At 34.5% G+C, this 18,386-nt stretch overlaps 3 protein-coding genes across 3 annotated transcripts; 1 reads left to right on the top strand and 2 right to left on the bottom strand.

The window, feature by feature from the left end:
* Positions 1-2,191: 2,191 nt before the first annotated feature.
* LOC111009866 (uncharacterized) lies at positions 2,192-3,388 on the top strand. Its single transcript, XM_022283095.2, has 2 exons — positions 2,192-2,560; positions 2,745-3,388. Exons 1-2 carry the CDS (start codon positions 2,276-2,278, stop codon positions 3,243-3,245), a joined length of 786 nt encoding a protein of 261 aa, XP_022138787.1. The 5' UTR covers positions 2,192-2,275; the 3' UTR covers positions 3,246-3,388.
* Positions 3,389-3,705: 317 nt separating this feature from the next.
* Positions 3,706-8,988, bottom strand: LOC111009865 (Peptidase S41 family protein). Its single transcript, XM_022283094.2, has 13 exons — positions 8,824-8,988; positions 8,366-8,702; positions 8,133-8,282; positions 7,509-7,591; positions 7,163-7,368; positions 6,611-6,679; positions 6,164-6,282; positions 5,860-5,935; positions 5,745-5,786; positions 4,704-4,812; positions 4,235-4,332; positions 4,058-4,151; positions 3,706-3,979 (listed from the first exon to the last, which is right to left on the bottom strand). Exons 1-13 carry the CDS (start codon positions 8,926-8,928, stop codon positions 3,854-3,856), a joined length of 1,614 nt encoding a protein of 537 aa, XP_022138786.1. The 5' UTR covers positions 8,929-8,988; the 3' UTR covers positions 3,706-3,853.
* A 7,439-nt stretch (positions 8,989-16,427) lies between these two features.
* On the bottom strand, positions 16,428-18,176 carry LOC148210480 (ammonium transporter 1 member 1-like). Its single transcript, XM_088126650.1, has one exon. The coding sequence runs from the start codon at positions 18,105-18,107 to the stop codon at positions 16,614-16,616; it is 1,494 nt and encodes a 497-aa protein (XP_087982776.1). The 5' UTR covers positions 18,108-18,176; the 3' UTR covers positions 16,428-16,613.
* Between the last annotated feature and the right edge of the window lie 210 nt (positions 18,177-18,386).

Here is an 18,386-nt window from a genome sequence, read left to right as displayed (position 1 = left end):
AATGTTTATTTATTATTTATTTAGTATTATTATTATTATGCAGAAAACATTGCCCGTTGATTAGTAGCTGACATTTTTAGGGTTTTCCATGGAAAAAAATACATATATGACTATTATTATTATTGTTATTGGTATACATTATCTATGAGAAAAATTAGGGCTTAGATTTGAAAGAAAGAAAAAAAAAAACTAACTTTGTATTTTCAAGAGAGATTGTGCTATTAGTGCCGAATATCCATGTTCTAAATGGGGTGAGCAGGTATCTCATTTAGATCAAGGTTGGGATGTAAGAAAAGTTTTCTCCCAATATTATTTTCAAGGATAGGAAATTCATGTTTTTTTAACAAAGTTCAAAATATGTGGTTTAACCAATTCGACGGGAACAGAAAACCCTCTTTGATCTCCAACTTTTGAAAAAAAAGGTGAGGTTATGTTATATATTTATAAACCTTCCGTCTCAATATGTTTCTAAAGCTTTTAACCAGAGAGATCTTTAAACAGTAATAAATTTTGTGTTCTAGCACTAGTATTTCCTTGCAACATTAATGACAAAGAATTACACAATTAACCAGAGAGAGAGCAAATATAGTATTATATGCCACATCAAGAACTCAAGAAAGTAATCAATATCAAAAAATGTCAATTCTTCTGAAGCGCTGAAATCCCTAAAACGCTAAAAATGGAAATGGCATATACTAGAATCTATCACACATCTTGTTTCATCATCAACAGAAGCAGAAGTAAACATACAGTTGGTAAATCGATTACTTCTTTTGGATGAAACCACCGGAATTGAATCGAATCGGATCGGATTGAATTTTATTTGATATCGGAGTCATCAAAATCGTCCTGGAAAGCGTTGAAGAAATCGGCGTCGGCGAGCTTGTCGTCGGCTGAAATCTCCCCCTCGTCATGTACGTCCACGTCCATCGTGGTCGCCGCTTCATCTTCTTTTATCTTCAGCAATTTATTCAGCAGTCTAGACCTCACTTCTTCCCCTGCTGCAGCCATCAAATCGATGATACGGAAATCACGACACGTTTAATTTCTTTCTTCGGAGATTTGCAAAATCGAGAGAGACTGGAGAAGGAAAATGAAAATGAACAGGATCGAAGGGGATGGAGAGAAATTTACTTTGGTGGAAGTGGAACATGGAGGCGATCTCTGATTTGTCGCGCATCGGATAGGATTTTTAGTTCCCTGAGATCAAGCAGATTAGAAACGGATTCAAATCGGAAGAAAACAAGAAAGGAAATCAAGGAGAAGAGATTCAAGATTCTTTACCTGATCGCTGTTTGTTTATAGGAAGAAATTTTGATTTCTGAGTTCGATTGAGAAGAAGCGAATTGAGCCCTCGCAACGGCGCTTCCCGCTTGTGCTGAATGCCCTTCTAACTTCTTATTAACTGATCGGTTCTTTCAAAATGCTTCATCAAAATATCATCCGTATTTATACGTATTTTATGCTTCTAAATAAATTGAAAATGATTAATATAAATATTCTCCGCATATTAGTGCTGTTTGATTGATATTTTTCACATTTTTACAATCCTTTACATTATATATTGTTTGCAAATTATTTCACAAGACAACGAGAGTTTGGAGACTAAATTGATACTTTATAAAAGTACAAATAATACAATGTGATTTTAACCAATTTTTGATGGATTATGTTCATTATACTTTATCTTATAGCATAAACTTTTCTAAACTTTAGAAACCAATTATCATGAGAATAAAAACAATTCGTGTGACCTTAAATGGATCTCGTGCGTTCACTTTGATCCTTGTACGTTCAAAATATTTATTTTGATCATGTACTTCCAAAATATTTGTTTTGATCCCTATACTTAGAAAGTGACCACTTTTATTCTTGCTTTCAAATTTTAACACAAAGTTCACAATTTAATAAAATCATAGTTATATTTTTTATAAAAAAAATATTGAACACATTCCGTTTGAATGGAATAGAAAAAGAAAATTATATTAAAAATAATATTATAATGGATAAAAGAGTCCAAAAATGAAGATTTTAAAATTACAGCAACTAAAATAAATCAAATCAAAGTTGAGATTACTTTGATCAAAATAAACTAAATCTAAAACTGAAAATATAAATATCAAAATAGTATTTTAATCTAAAATTTAATATAATTTATTAGATTTAATCCTGAAATTTTTTTTTTGGCTGATGTAGAACACTATACGACACCGTGTAGGCGAAAATGAAGGCGCTTTAACAGAGAAGGAGGGAGACAAAAGGATAACGTGGCGAAATGAAGGCCCTGCACCTGCAGCTGCAGCTGCTCCCTCATCCCTTCTCCGCCCTTCCTTTTCACCATCCATGGCGTCTCTCTTCTCGCTCCCGTTTCTCCTCTGCAACCCGCTACCGTCTCTGGGATTCTAATGCCGAAGACGAAGAACCCTTCGACCCCGGCATTCGCTTCCGAACCACCCGGAACAAGCGGCGGCGATGGTGGTCCGACGACCCGGCGCCGGAGTTCGAGGAAGAATCTTCTGGGATCTTGGATGAAGTAATCGACAGTGTCTGGATTTTCAAGGTAATCCCAGTCCTCCCTTTGATGCTCTTCTTCATTCTCTTTTCTACTTCAACGTCCCTGCAACGGTTAATCACAGAGTAAACTGGAAGAATCCAGGACAGAATTCAGTTTGCAGAGGAAGTGTTTGTTAAAATTACCAAAAGACTTCCTTCTTCTTGTTGTTGTTGTTTTTCTTCGCGTGCAGGTGTTCAAATCCTACGGTTGGACTCTTCCACCCATAATCATCTCACTGCTGCTGAACTCAGGGCCTAAAGCTTTTCTAATGGCGCTGGCCCTTCCACTTGCCCAATCAATCATATCTCTGGCGTTGGAGAAGCTGTGGGGAGCAGCAGAGAGAAGGCCAAAGCGCAGCGCCAGAAGCAGGACCAGGAAGAGGTCATTTTACAGCACTGAGACTAAGGTTCAAGAAGAAGAAGAAAAAGGAAAGATGGGGTATGGATATCAGTCATGGGAAGCTAGAAAGGAGGGCAGAAATGGGAGCAGTTATGGGGGATGGGAGGATTTGGATGGAGTTGGGTCTGAGAGAGAGCCAAAATCTGGGGTGAGACCCAAGAATCAGAGCAGCACCACATCAATGGAGAAGGGTAAGTTGAGTTGGAGAGAGAAGAAAAGTGATACTCCCTTGCTGTTAAGATTGTTGATTGCTGTTTTTCCATTTTTGGGTTCATGGACTAGGATGCTTTAGTTGAAGGCTCTTCTAGACTTCTATACTTGGGTTAGAGTTTACTCATTGTTTTGGTTACATTAAACCTCAAGAAGTTACTCATCTTGTTGAGAACAGGATAAAAAATTCACAATAAACCTAATGTAATAGTGTGAGTTTCTATACTTCAGTATAAGTTAACCTGTAAGTCACTGCAATATTATTTCTTCTGCATAGCTACATGCTCCATGCAAATGAACTTAATATTACAGGATAACAGTCTAATCTTACATATTAAGAATCAAAAGCTTGGTAGGATAAGTTTGTTCTTAATTGATCTAACTCTTGAAGTGTTCGGAGCACAACTTGACTTATTTCACGGGACAACGGGACAACTACCTGATCCTACCTCACCGTCTAACTAAATCTTTAATTCTTATCCATAAGAAACTTTTGAGTTATGGAAGAAGCTAAAGATTGAATGGAGAATTTGATTAAAATATAAATCAAACATGCTGCTTGTATTTAACTTGTAAATAATTGCTATTACATAAACCAATAGGATTATAAAATGTAAAGAATGTTGATTAGTCAAGATAACTGACCATCCGGGTTAAATAATGCCAATCTAATTCAAAGAAAAATCTCCATCATCTTGAAAATAATTGTACCGTGTTGACATTGCAAGCAGAAGCCGGGTCCCTGAGGCAGCTGCAGAAACCATCTTCGTCCTTGGGGAATGAAGCTGGTAGAGGACGATCTGGAATCACTCCAACCTGTAGAATATGAATATCCAGGTGAATTAGAACTTCGACTTTCTGAGAAACGTCTGTGTGGGTAAGAAATAGAGAGACCTTGTCAATGTCGATGCGAGCTGGTGTCTCGTAACGAGCTACGGTAACAGCCAAGCCAGAACCATCGGATAGTTTAAAGACCGACTGGATTTTACTGCAAGGAGGGATGTGAATTCTTGTTAGGAATTTGAACATTATGTCATGTTTTGTGTTACAGACTCGCAGAAAAATTCTTACCCTTTACCATAAGTTGGTTCTCCAAACAACATAGCACGTTTATTGTCCTTTAGTGCTCCGGCGAGTATTTCACTCGCACTAGCAGTTCCCTTATTCACCTGATATAAGCGTGTTGAAGAAATAATCACAACAAAGTTCACAAAAGGCGAACAAAATTTCCGTACACTCGATCACAAATACTCAGATTTAAGACTAAAAATGCTGCAAACTAACTAGCAAAGAATGATGAAGGGGAAAATCAAATTTGCGGATAGGAAATATTAGGGGATTTGTTATACATGAAGAAAATGCATGGAGTCCATCTAAGGAAGTAAGGTTTAAATACAAACCACGAGAAAAAAAAGTATCTCAATGAAACGCTAAAGATTAAACTTAAATTTGAGTTACTAAAGTAGTTTAGATGGAATAACAACAGATGAGACATTCGAACAGGGTTTTACATAGAAAGAGAATAGAGCTGATAGTTTACCAACACAGCTAAAGGTTCTGAAGCTGCTATAGTTCTACTTCCATCTGAATCATATATATCTCGAACACCACGACTGTCGCAAATATACACAATAACACCTTTGTCCAACCTGAATAAGAACTGATAATATCAGAACCAGGCTGCAGAGTGTAATTCTTTTATGTCAAGCTTTATGTTAAAAATCTGATAAAATATTGATATCTGAAATACATAAGTCAGTTAGCAAATGAAATGATCGATGGAAAAGAGGAAGGACGAAATTATAGATCTTGCACATGCAGAAGATAAACTTCACCTATAAATATCAGTTCACCCAATTCGTTAAAATACATCTAAACATACTTAAAAAGACGGCCTATTTTACAAGCTGGCCCCACAATGCAAATAATTTTTGGCTTGAATCTAAATCTAAACGGAAGGTCTTTGGCTTTAGGGGGCATAGACACGGCAGTCCCTTTTCCCTGTTCCTTTTCATAGTGGTTATGGACATTCTTAGCGGACTTTTGGGTAGAGGTTTGGGTACAAGATTAGTGGAAGGTTTCGGTATGGGAAAGGATAAATTTCAACTCAGTTTGCTACTGATACCATTTTCTTTTGTAGTAGGAGGGAGGATCCGTTTGTTAACCTTGGTAAGATCCTTCAAGTCTTTGAGTGGTCTTAGTATAAATAGGGAAAAATATCAAGTGGCTGTGGCCGGTATCAATTGTGAGCCTAGTAAGCTTGGAAGATGCTTGTCTGGTCCTAAGATATGGTATCTAGCGGTGACTTATTTAGGACTTCCACTGGGTCATAATCCTAGGTCACATTACTTCTGAGATCCTGTGAGAAAAATAAAAGTGTCTATTCAGCTCGATTCTTTTCCAAGGGTGAAAGGTTAACATTAATCCAGGTAGTCCTTTGTGGAATTCTTTTATATTTTCTCTCTTTATTCAGAATTCCCTATTTAAAATTGTAACAACATATGCAGTCCATTGTCATATTAAACTATTAATGAAACTAACAACATGAATACACATCAGATAATACTCAAATAGCACGTACCAAATCTTGGCAATCTCAACTCCTTCAGGAAAAAGACCACCACTGCAACAAGATCCATAGTTCAAGACGTGTGCTAAAGAGCAAACTTAACTGATGAAAAGTGAAAGCTAATCACCTATTGTCCCGAAGGTCAAGTACAAAAGCATCAACCCTGTTACTCCTTAAAGAATCAATAGCTTCCTTCACAGCACCTGCAAAGGATGCAATTCTCAGAACAAAATAAGCATGTTGCCTCTTGGAATCCCTGGACGACTTAGAATGATACGAGATAATCTCCTGAACATAATGCCGTTTACAAATGATGTACAGATAAGTATAATGAATGAAGGAGATTCTTGTTTGAATTATTAGAATATCTTGTTTCTGAGTGTCAAACTAGAATTGCTCTAGCTATAAAAAAAACAAATAATCTTTCTTACCAGATGACTTTTGATTAAATGATGTAAGCTTGATGTAACCAATCTTAGACGAATCGTCCCCTGAGCCAGGCAACTCACAGATTCTAGACTTCACTGGATTTATCGCAACTTTCTCTCGCCTGGAAGGCAACATTAAATTAGTTTAGAATCCCTCAGGGTATTTGGGGAAAAGAAGACTTATTGCAGCTTCATTCCTAAGTAAGCTACATGATGTCAGCAGAATCTCTAAGGACGCAAGACTTTTGGCTCCTTAGTCCAGCTCCAAATTCATTAATATAAGATAAAGGGACAAGTTGCAATGAAAAAAAATATATAGCAAACTGAAATATTCTACACTGACGAGAAACTACCATGCTTTACAAGAGAATCTAATCTATTGCTGAAAGGAGGAAGGCAAGTCATTGTCAGTTAGAACTTAGACATAAAAAATGTGGAAGATAGTCTTACACTAAATCTAGATGCTTTACACTGGGTCCACTTTGAATGGTCAATTGCACAGAACTTCCTTCTGGTCCTCTGTAATCGCTCTTGTTAGATGGTCAGGTAAAATACAATTAAATAGACACCAGATAAGAAATTTGTGCTTCTAAAGAACTTCTGGAAACAACTTTAACCAACTATTAAACACAAGTTAGAAAGTTGGGTCTTCCTTAATCAATAGTTTCCAAATACATCCATAGATAATCTAATTGTATCCCTTTGATGCAATAGTTTGCAGTAATCATCATGATGCCTTATGATCAAGTAGCAAAACAAACCATTTCGTACGTTTCATCCTTCATCTACCAAAATGAAACACCAGATACCATGAAAACAAAGTCCATATTTTTGCATATCTGGACGTAATAACCCAAACACAAACATTTTAGATGACTGTAAATTTATGACATATTGAGATTATATAAGTACCTTCTTATTAATTTTAATTTACTCATTTATTGAAATACATATGGTGACACGACACTGTTTCAACATTTCATGACAAGGAAAGAAACCTACTGCAATCGCTCTGCTGCATCATATATACCCATGGATTCTGTAGTTATCTCATCAATTGCCAGAATAACATCACCAGAAGTAATACCAGCTCTTTCTGCAGGCCCTCCTGGGGAAGCTGAAATGACAACAAGTCCAGCAGGTCCATCAACAATAGTGCGATAACCAATGGACAGCCCTACACCTGTAAGGGCACCTTGAGTACCAGACTGCCTTCAAAGAAGATATTACTAGATTTCAGAGCATTGATTTCATACACCCGTAGGGTCATGTTAACAATGAATGTCACATCTAACTTTGTATATAGTCATTTTTCCAACTGAACCTATCAAAAGGTAGCATCTCCTACCTGCAAACTTTTAAACTTTTCCGGTTCTAGAAATCGAGTGAAGGGATCATCCAGAGTCGCAAGCATCTTCTTTATTGCAGCATCTGAAAGCAAAATTATCAACTAGAGTGGCAGCATTTTAATAAAATGAGTAAACATGTCTAAATTGAAGAGCTAAATTAATAAGAAGTTTCTCGCCCAGGAATATAATGGAAAATCATTAACCTATACGAGACTGCGCGGTTTTTTGCAGCAAGACTTATTTTTCCCACTCAAACTCGTGAAACAAAATTCTAATTTGAAATATTGTCCTCGTGTTCAAAAAAATTTCAAAGATTACTGCAGACATCATAGTTATATTAGTCTTTTTATATTTCCCAAACTTGTAAATTATTGCATGATTAAATCAATAAAATGATAGAAATTGGCCCTTCCAGAGTGGCCGAGCAACCCCAAAGTCAAATTCACATTACAGCACGAGTAACTCAAGAGTATAATAAACAAAACAATAAAATCAGATGCTCAAATGTTGGGATAAATTTACGACAGTGTGATATTGGAACTGTTTATTCCCGCCATTAGTTCATCACTGTGAAAGTATTCGGTCTACCATACAAGATAAGAAATAGAGAGGAAATTTCGTACAGGTCTCTTCTCGCGTATTCATGGGTTCATTTCTCAACGCATTTTCTCTGTAGCGAAACCAACTTTGTCCATTAAAAGTCTTGTCAATATATGCACGGTCTATTGTTCTCCATGCCTCCAAAAAGAGTAGGTTCTCCTCAGTGAGAGCCCCTGAATAATGGAAGCACATTTAACCATGAACAGTTATAAGAATTATTGTTCGCACGTAGATTCTATGTGGAAATTAAACTCACATGATGGAGTATCCCCAAAAGTAGAAGAAACTGACACCACAAGCATCACACAGACCATCACCCGAGCAAGTTGTACAGAGAAATGCTGTCTAAATTCTTCGATAGAACTCCTGATTCCTCGGAAAGTGTTCCGGTAATTTTTCCACTTGAAGACATACCGATATCGTACCGAAATCAAATCAGACACAGAAGACAAACCGGACGATCGATATCTCCTCAGCTGCTGGAGCAACAAACCATTACTCGATCCACAATTACAGCCCCAAACTCGCTGCCGACCATCAGTAATACCAAGACTCGTCAATCGACCAAACACAGAAGAATTCCACGGCAATACCTGCGTCAGTTACACACGCTACTAAAAAAGTAACCTAAATTTTGCGCCGGCAGAATGAGATTCTGCATTATTATCGACGGAAGACGAAAATGGCGATCGTTTGAAGGAGGAGGAGGAGTACCTTGGCAGTGGCGCGAGAAGTGAGGTTATGGAGATGGTGAATGTTGAAGAAAGCGAAACTCGAGGAGGAAGAAGAAGCAGTAGCACAGCTGGAGAGGACCTCCATTGGAGGAAGAAGAAAGCCTACTGGCCGTTCACCACCATTGCTGATGACTGTACGGCTTTATCCATTGTTATTTTTGCTTCCTGAAACTGAAGAAGACAACGATGGGCTGGGCTGGGCTTGGTGGGCTGGGTGGGCTGGGCTGATATTCGTGGGTCCAAGAGATCCATGGGCCTCATTTATTGGGAAAATAAATTAATAGAACAACTAAAATTATAATTATAAGTTTTGTGGTTAAACTTCTCTTGAAACAATGTATCTTAAAAAAAAAATTGATTGAAATATTACTTCCGTTGTTATGCTTTTAGCTTTCGTTCATTTCAGTTTATGTAATTTTAAAATGTTTATTTTGGTCATTATCATTTCAACTTTGGTTTATATGTAATTTTAAAATGTTTATTTTGGTCATTATCATTTCAACTTTGGTTTATGTTTGTTTATCCTTACACTTTTAAAATGTTTGTTTTAGTCTCTGAACTTTTAAAAAGGGATTATTTTGTTTTCTATTTTTGAAATCCTGACACAAATTATACACAAATAGAAACTCGTCAATGTAAAGTCATGGTTGCATTTCAAGAAATATATTGAGTATAGTTTCGTGTTAAAATTGTGATTGGAAAAATTATAATAAAAATAAAATAAATGGACAAAAATGGTCACTTTTAAAAAGTATGGGGACCAAAACAAATATTTTGAAAATACATGGATTAAAATGAACCAAAATTGAAAGTACTAAAATAATATTTTCACACATTTTTAACGGGTCTAACAACTTTTAGATTCGTATGAATTTACTTGTTAGTACAAAATTTTTTTAATTTTATTTTTGTGTTTAGCGTATTCTTTCTATTAACGTTGTTAGTATAACGATTATGCCACCAAATGTGAACCCAGTCGACATTAGTTCATCATATAATTAAATAATATAAGTAACTAAGTGTTAAACCAACTAAGTTAATAATAGTGATTCGTTAAGTAACTAAATTAAAAAGTATAAGCACTAGTTAGACAATCTAATTCACCCTTTTTTTAGTACAATCCAATTCATTTTAGTAGCTAATTTAATGGGTTTGAGAGATTGAAAATATGTGGAAAAAATCATGAACTAAAAATAATTAATTCTAATTAATGAGTTGCCCACATAACTTATGCCACTTTTTTACACACACAATCTTGTTAAGTGAATGAAGCAACTGAATTTCCTACTACCCATAATCAAACTTAGATTAATTATATAACTTCATAGCTGAAATATTATTTTTGACTTATATACTTTCAGCTTTATTTTAGTTTTTGTAATTTTAAAACGTTTATTTTCATCGTCGTACTTTTGATTTTTGTTTATTTTAATCTCTCTATTTTCAATATCTCTTTAATCTTTGTATTTTTATCTCATTTCTTTTGATTATAATTTTAACACAACATTTCACTCATCAAATTCATACAAATGTAGTCAAATTTTATAAAACGATTTCCATTGTATAATTTTTGTGTTAAAATTATGCAAATAATAACTAAATTAGCTACTTTTTAAAAGTAAAGTATAACTGACTATGGGTAAAAATTGAGAGTAATTAAAATGAACTAAAGTTAAAAATACAAAGACGAAAATAGTATTTAATTAAACATAAATTCATTCCTATTGTCCCATTACAACAAATTGTTAACATCTTTACCATTATATTTTCAAAAATAAAAATAGACTAAATTATTGAAAAAGAAGTATAAAGATAATGACACAATGTAAAAGTATGATTTAACCCAAAGTTATGTGCTAACATTTTTTTTGGTGGGTTTCCAAAAAAGCTTACTATTGTTTGCCTTTAAAAATAGGTCAATTTTTTTTTTTTTCAGTGAGAAAAGGAAGAATTGTCAAGTCATTGAGTAGAATTAAAGCAATGAATTTATAAAGTTGTTTGGCATTTTGCTATTTCAAAGTTTGAACGAGAGACTTTTTGGCCCCAAAATTAAATGCTTCAAAAGTGTGAATTAAAAAAAGCCAAAACTAGGGGCGGCTCCATTCAAATGGTAGGGACGACCTCAAGGTCAATAGTGTCAAAGAGGGCGTGTTGGTTTACGCGACTTAGATTTATGGCAAAAATTTCTGGTACTACGGTAATATGAACATATTATCAATAGCACTTGAGAATGTTATAGGACTATCGAAAATTTTAGAATACTATAGGAATATCTACTCCCTCTCACTATAATTTTTCCTTTATAAATAATAAAGGGTATGCACTTATGTTATTTTCTCGAATAATAATGATAATAATAATTCTTTAATTTTGTTGAACCCTACATTATTCTTAAACGAGATTAATATGACTAACAATGAATAGAAGTAGTATCTGTATCCTGATACTAGAAATCCCCATGAACTCTACAACGTTATTCAAGAATTATTAAAAAAAAAAAACCATGTGAAGGGAAAGAGAAGGAGTCAGTGTGAGGAATACTAATGGCAAAATGTTTACCCTTACCAAAGATAGATGTTTGATAAAAAAAAAAAAAAAAAGACCAACTCTACCAACCTCGGCTCGGACTGAGAGCTGCTCGAATGATGAACTGGACGGGTGACATGCAAAATAGAATACACTCCGATGCGAAAGTCAGTAGCTGGCTGAACTAAACTCGAGAGAGAATTTAGTATTTGCGTACCTTTTAACGGAGCAAATGAATCCTCGGCTCTTTAAGGTTGCCACGAAACTCGGTGTGTTGTTGTGGAGTCTGTCAGAGAAGAGGCTGAGCCGTATAAGACATGTGCGTCTCATGTGATTCAATTATTTATGTCACGTGTGAGCTAGGAAATCACCTCCAACAATAGATACAGTAGAATAAAATCTAATCCTACAATCAAGTGTTTAATCCTTTCAACAATTTTCGGAGCCGATTAATAATTATAAAACTGTTTTCTATATAATAGTTTTTTGATTAAATTACAAATCTAGTCACTAAAATTTAAAAGACTAATTTTATTTGTTGTTTGTTGTTTACATTTCCAAATTTTGTTGAAAACATAAAAAATTAAAAATATATATTATCTTACCATTCTTAATTTATAAAATATTTTTAAAAAGTAAATAAAACGTAAAAGATTTGAATATTCAATTTTAAACAATTAATTTTCAGATAAACTTTTACGTTTTTTTAATTTATAATTTTAGAGAATAAGAAATGATTATAAAAAATGTTTCTATTTGTTTTTTTATAGAAACAAAAAATAAGAAAGAGTAATTACCAAACGCAATTATGTTATTTATTTATTTATTAAAACACATGAAATGTGAAACAATAAACAAAAAATAAGAAACGAGCACAAACGTTACCAAACGAGTCATCAACATTTAACTTTGTGTCTAATAAATTTTTAAGTTATTAAAAAATATTTTAAGTTTCATGTACCTATTAAAGACGCAATTTTAAACTACAGTCCTAATTGTAGGATTGGAAATTTTTAAAAATGTCATATAAAGTCAAAATTCTATCAGATACCAAGTTAAAAATTAATCTATCAGATACAAAATCGAAAGTGTAGAAGGTTGTTAAGAATTCGTAAATCTACTAAAAAAAGCATAAATATGTAATTTAACCAAACTTCTTTTTAAGAATTTAAATATATTTTTTTTTTTAATATGTCAAAAAGTTTACAATTTTATAAAAGTGACGTAATCTAAATCAAGATTTAATTGAAATGTGGTGAAAAATAAGTGTGTAAATGTGTAATTCAAAAGATAAAGCACGCTTAAAAAGTTGAACAAGAAAATAATAAATTAGCTTTTTTTTTTCTTTTTCAAATTAAATTGAATCTTGAACTAGAATCATGTGCACTATATTATTATTTTTTTTATTTAGTTAATTGAGATGGAGAAATTTGTCGTTATTGATTTCATTTGAGTGGGGATTTGATTGGAAACTTTGAAATAGTGTAGATGAAAGGATGGAAATTCTTGATCAATTCAATCATTAAAGTCTTTTATTTCATAAATTATGTTCTTAAGTGTATAAACTTTCACAATGTGTCCATCGAATCTACCAACTCATCAAATAAAACGACAAATTATGAATGCGCTGTTTTTGAAATTATTATTATTTCAAAATTTAATACTCTTCACAAAATCAAAGTGCTTCGTTGCTTTTTCAAAAGCTCCAAACTTTTAGCATATTCTTAAAGCAAAGCATAAAAGATAATTCCACTTTGTGATTCTCATAATTATGTATTATATGGAATATTTAAGGAATATTTGGTGAATCTCTTCCCACGTGCCTCTATATGTTTATATAAATTTGAAAACAATCTTTTCATAACCCAGTATTTTAATTAATTGAATTATATTCAAATTTATCGAGTTTTAAAATATGTCATTATTATATATAATAATAATAATAATAATAATAATAATTTGCAACTGATTGTGCTTAATTGGTCGGTGGTTTTTGTAATGATTATTTCTTAAAACTTCTAATTTATTCCCTAAATTTCAATAATCGTGTTTATTTAATCCATAAGTTATAAAAGATTTCAATCAGGTTCATAAGTTTTTAAATTTGATTGTAACGAGTTATATATGGTACATACATTTATGAATACAAAATTACAAATTAAATTTGCAAATAAATTTTGAAACTCGCATATCTAACTAGAATCACAAGTCTCATGTTATTTTGACACTTACAATAATTGTCTTTGTTTAGTTCATAAATTTTAAAAATTTTCAATTATAATCCTAAAATTGGTGTTGTGAATTTATCGTGTCGGTACGATTAATTATATATGTGATATTACTCTATAAAATAAGTTATTTGACTTGAAATAATATACAAATGACAAAGTAAATAGGCAATGGAACAAAAAAGAATTGACATATACAAACTCTTACAATTATTTTAATATACTATAAATTAAACAATCCTATAAATTTAAAACTATAACATAAATTCGCTCTAAACCGAAGCTTAGGGCAGTCAAGAGCCAAAATATTTCCTAAGCCCAATTAGGAGATAATTAAGATAAACTAATAACCTCTAGAAGAGTAGACTATTATTTAAATATTTGCTTGCATTTTTTCAACTTTAAGTTTTCCCCTTTTTGTTCTTTTAAAATCGATGTCGTGTGGTTTACACTAATGGATCTTTATAATTGGGGTGCGTCGCTTAAACTAAGCAATAGTATGACACGCGCAAGACTCGAAAATAATTTCATGATAGGTGATATCACAAGGCTGCATATAGTAAGTGTACCATTTTTTAGGGACAAAAACTTACGCTCGACGATACGACTTTTTATATATTAAGTAAGAAATTCATTTAAAAAATAATTAATCAAAAAAATATTCTAAGAAAACTATTATTATTTTGAATCAACACATCTTGAAGTGGGAATAGTCAAAGAAGGTTGGCGAGAAGGGCAGAGCTGTCAAAAACCTCGAGTTTTGCTTTTGGAACACTCAACTAAAATTCACGTGACTTTAATTAATTAATTATTTTTTTAAATTTAAATACTATTTTAATTATGTATTAAAAAAACAACAATTCTAGCCTTTCTACTTTTATACCTAATAATTCTTTTAAAATATAGCCATAATTTTATATTTAAAAAGTAAGTTAAATTTTTTAAAATAAGAAATAAAATGATCACTTGAGCAAAAATACGAAAGAAAATAAAATAACATTTAAATAAATTTATTTATTTTACAAAATATCGTGGGAATTTATTACATTTTGATAAATAAACAGACAAGACAAGATTCGAACAGTGGTTGTAGATATTAAGAACTTCAAGTTCCCACGTCACCATCTCTAGCTTTGAATTTTATGATATTTTCAAAACCAAACTTCCAACAAGAAACTTCGACGAAAATTCAACTGTCTACTAGTTGGAACTTGGGTCAATTTTTTTTTAAAAAAATAAAAACTATATCCTAAATTTTAAAAATAAATTTTAGTATGTTTTATTGTCTAAACCATCACGTTAATCCAGTCCAAATTTATTTAATTTAGAATATCATGTTAGCGTAATGATTGAGTTTAAGCAAAATATTTAATTTATGAACATTATAATAGAAAAAAAATAGTTTGAAACCGACCTTTTTCTTTTTTTTTTTTTGGACGATAAATTTTTAAAAGAGCTTAGAAAACCTATTCCATGTACCTCTTTATCTCTGAGATATTTTGAAAAAAAAACAGTACACAATAAATTATTTGTGAATATTGAAACTATTCGTTTGTTTGTTATAGTCGTAATAAGATGACATAATTAGGGTATATTTAATATGCAATTTAATTTCTTATTATGAAATTTATTGAATTAAGTGAAAATTTTGAAAACAACCCTTTTTATATTTTCACTATTTGAAACTTTAATTAAAATGAAGAATTACATTAAGGAATTAACGAAATAACAACTTTGATAAATATATTATTCTATGTTACAAACTCATTTCTTTTTTTTTTTTGTTAAAATTAAAACAGGTAAAAAATGATATATTATAAATAATATAATATTGAAGAATAATAATTCTACCAAATTTATAAGGCATATGCTAATAAATTGATTAATATTATTTTATATTGAACTAAATATTTTAGTGGATAATTATACTAGTTTACAAATATATTATTAGAGGCTTTGAAATTTCTCCAAATTAATATTCAATTTCCATATTTGCTATCAAGAACATATACGAAAATAATCGAGACGTGAAATTGTAATTTATTTTTTATTCAATTTTTTGTTTTCAAATTTCTATTTTCATATAACAAATCAAATACACCAGTTAGTATTTTAAAAAGACACCGCTACACGTACGCTTGAGCTACATTTTTTACTAAAAATTAAATCTTTCAATATATGTCTCTACTCAATGCAAGTCTATCTCACAATACTTATGCATCTAATACACCACATGGTATTATTATCTTACATCCACAATTGCAATATTTAAGTATCCTTATTCCAGAATTTAAGGAAGATTAAGAGCGCTTGTCCTCTGCCAAAGTAAACATAGTTCAGCAGTAATTGATGTATATCTCCAACCAAGAGGTTGTGAGTTCGAATCATTCTCTCCCCAACATGTTGTACTGAAAAAAAAAAAAAAGAAGAAGAGCACTTGTCCCCTCTAATTTAGATTGGATATAAACTCTTCCATATCTTCAAATTTGTCTAGTCAAATACACTTGTTCATCTCTCTAACTTAACATTAGACCACTTTTATTGTCTCCTATCTCAAAACAAAAAATAGCATATGAACAAAATTTTAACCATCCTTTCATGCTAGAGAGCAAAAAAATATACATATGTAAAACATTAGGATTACTTTTGAAGAAATTTAACACTCTCTCACACACGATACAAAAAATCCATATAAAAACGATACTTAATCTACGCAACCAGTAAAGACACATTTTTTTTTAACAATACTTCTATACTGCCAACTGTGTAAGTTGTCCATATGGAATACAAAGAAGAAGGAGAAATTATCCCAAGAGGCAGTCACAACATGTGGTTCTTAACTTTACACGTACCATTAGACATTATTAGAGACGGCATACAAATTTTCGAACTTACATCCAATAATTAATAGAGCACAGCTATATTGTGGCGGCCTCCTGTAATAATTTTCAATAGTGAGGAAACATCAAAAGTATTGTTCATAAATCTTCCTTTTAAAAAATTTAATCTTCTATCTTCAAAATGGACTTGTTGAGTTGGGCTCAATTTTCCTCATCTGAACTCCATTCTTATTGGAATCATCTTCATCATGGTACACGTAAGCAAATCCGCCGTGCCGCGTCATATCCATGCCGGCCATCTCATCTTCCGGCGAGATTCGCAAAAGCTTCAGCTTATGAAGAATGAAGAACAGCGGCCCCATGGTGGCGCTCACCCACCCAATAATCACCAAAATCTGAATCACGTGCGCCGCCAGCAGCCTCCCTCCGCCGCCCATGAACAGCCCGTGCGGCCGCCCCGGCTTTCCCGGATACACTTCGTTCACATACTTCTCCGTCGCAAACAACGCCGTGAAAATTATCCCCCACGCGCCGCACCCGCCGTGCAGTTGCGCCGCCTCCAATGGGTCGTCGAATTTCACCTTCTCCGCCAGTTTGTTACAGCTAATCAACACCACCGCCGCCACAAACCCACACACCACCGCCGCCCACGGCTCCACCACCGAGCAGCCGGACGTTATGGCGGCGAAGCCGCCGAGCAACCCGTTGCAGACGTCGGTGACGTTCCAATGACCGGAGAGAATCCGCTTTCCGAACAGCGTCGTGAGCGCCGCCGTGCAGCCGGCGAGCGTGGTCGTCACGGCGGTCCGCCCGACCGCGCTCCACTGTCCGTAAAACCCACCCGAACCATTCGGGTAAGTGACGAGTATTTTCGTGAACGAACCGGGGTTGAACCCGTACCAACCAAACCAAAGCATGAACGTCCCAAGAACCACGAGCGTCGCGCTATGTCCACGGAGCGCAACGGATCGGCCGGACCGGTCGAAGCGGCCAATTCTGGGGCCTTCAATGACTGCGCCCCAAAGTCCGGCAATACCACCAACCATATGAACGACTCCAGAACCGGCAAAATCAATGACGCCGGTCCCGAATAAAAAGTCCCCACCGGGCCGGGCCGGGCTGGCCCAACCGTCGGGGGACCAGAACCAGTGGGACACAACCGGGTAAACAAAGCCGGTCAAAACAGAGGAGTAGATCAAATAGGCGACGAATTGGGTCCGCTCGGCGATGGAGCCGCTGGTGATTCCGGCGGCGGCGATGGCGAAAGCCCACTGGTAGAGGAAGAAGCTGAAATCGGCGGCGGAGGAGGGGACGGATTTGAGGCCGAAGAAGTGGTGGCCGATGAAGCCGTTGGAGGGGGTGCCGAAGGCGAAGGCGAAGCCGAAGAGGTAGTAGAAGAGGCCGCCGGCGGCGGCGTCGAGGACGTTGGTGAGCATGATGTTCATGGTGTTCTTGGCGCGGACGGAGCCGGCGCAGAGCATGGCGAAGCCGAGCTGCATAGAGAAGACGAGGTAGGCGGAGAAGAGGAGGTAGAGGGTGTCGACAGCAAAGCGGGTGTCGGAGAGGTTGTTGGCGGCGGCGTCGCAGATGAAGGCGGCGGCGGCGGCGGAGTTCGTCACGTTCGGGCCCAGCAGCTCCGCCAGAGTGGCCGAGCAGTTTGGAGCCGCCATTGTTGAAAAACAGAGCAAATTAAATTTTGTCGTTGGACAGAAAAAGAGTGGGGGAGATTTCTCGGGGGGTGATGGGATTTATAGAGACCGACGATGTTTTTCTTTTTTCCTTTTTTTTTTTGTTGTTGTTTAAATTTCAAATTTCTTTTTGATTTATGATAATATTTATAAATAGGGTTGACTCCACGTAAAAGACGTTGACCGAATTATTGGTACTGCTGAAAGAGTTGACAGATTTTTTTTAGCTGGGAGTGGAAAATTTAACTAGCAACTTCTTAA

This window comes from Momordica charantia (assembly GCF_013281855.1).
Source record: "Momordica charantia cultivar OHB3-1 chromosome 7 unlocalized genomic scaffold, Mcharantia_2.0 BLBB01000007.1, whole genome shotgun sequence".
NCBI lineage: Eukaryota > Viridiplantae > Streptophyta > Magnoliopsida > Cucurbitales > Cucurbitaceae > Momordica > Momordica charantia.
The sequence above is the reverse complement of the archived record's forward strand: the minus strand, read 5'-3'. Positions and strand labels throughout refer to the sequence as shown.

Coding starts and splice junctions, on each gene's coding strand:
- LOC111009866 (XM_022283095.2), top strand. CDS start 2,276: ATGAAGGCCCTGCACCTGCAGCTGCAGCTGCTCCCTCATCCCTTCTCC. Junction 2,561..2,744: donor ACAGTGTCTGGATTTTCAAG/GTAATCCCAGTC, acceptor CTTCGCGTGCAG/GTGTTCAAATCCTACGGTTG.
- LOC111009865 (XM_022283094.2), bottom strand. CDS start 8,928: ATGGAGGTCCTCTCCAGCTGTGCTACTGCTTCTTCTTCCTCCTCGAGT. Junction 7,592..8,132: donor GAATACGCGAGAAGAGACCT/GTACGAAATTTC, acceptor TTTTGCTTTCAG/ATGCTGCAATAAAGAAGATG. Junction 6,680..7,162: donor GATGCAGCAGAGCGATTGCA/GTAGGTTTCTTT, acceptor GAGCGATTACAG/AGGACCAGAAGGAAGTTCTG.
- LOC148210480 (XM_088126650.1), bottom strand. CDS start 18,107: ATGGCGGCTCCAAACTGCTCGGCCACTCTGGCGGAGCTGCTGGGCCCG.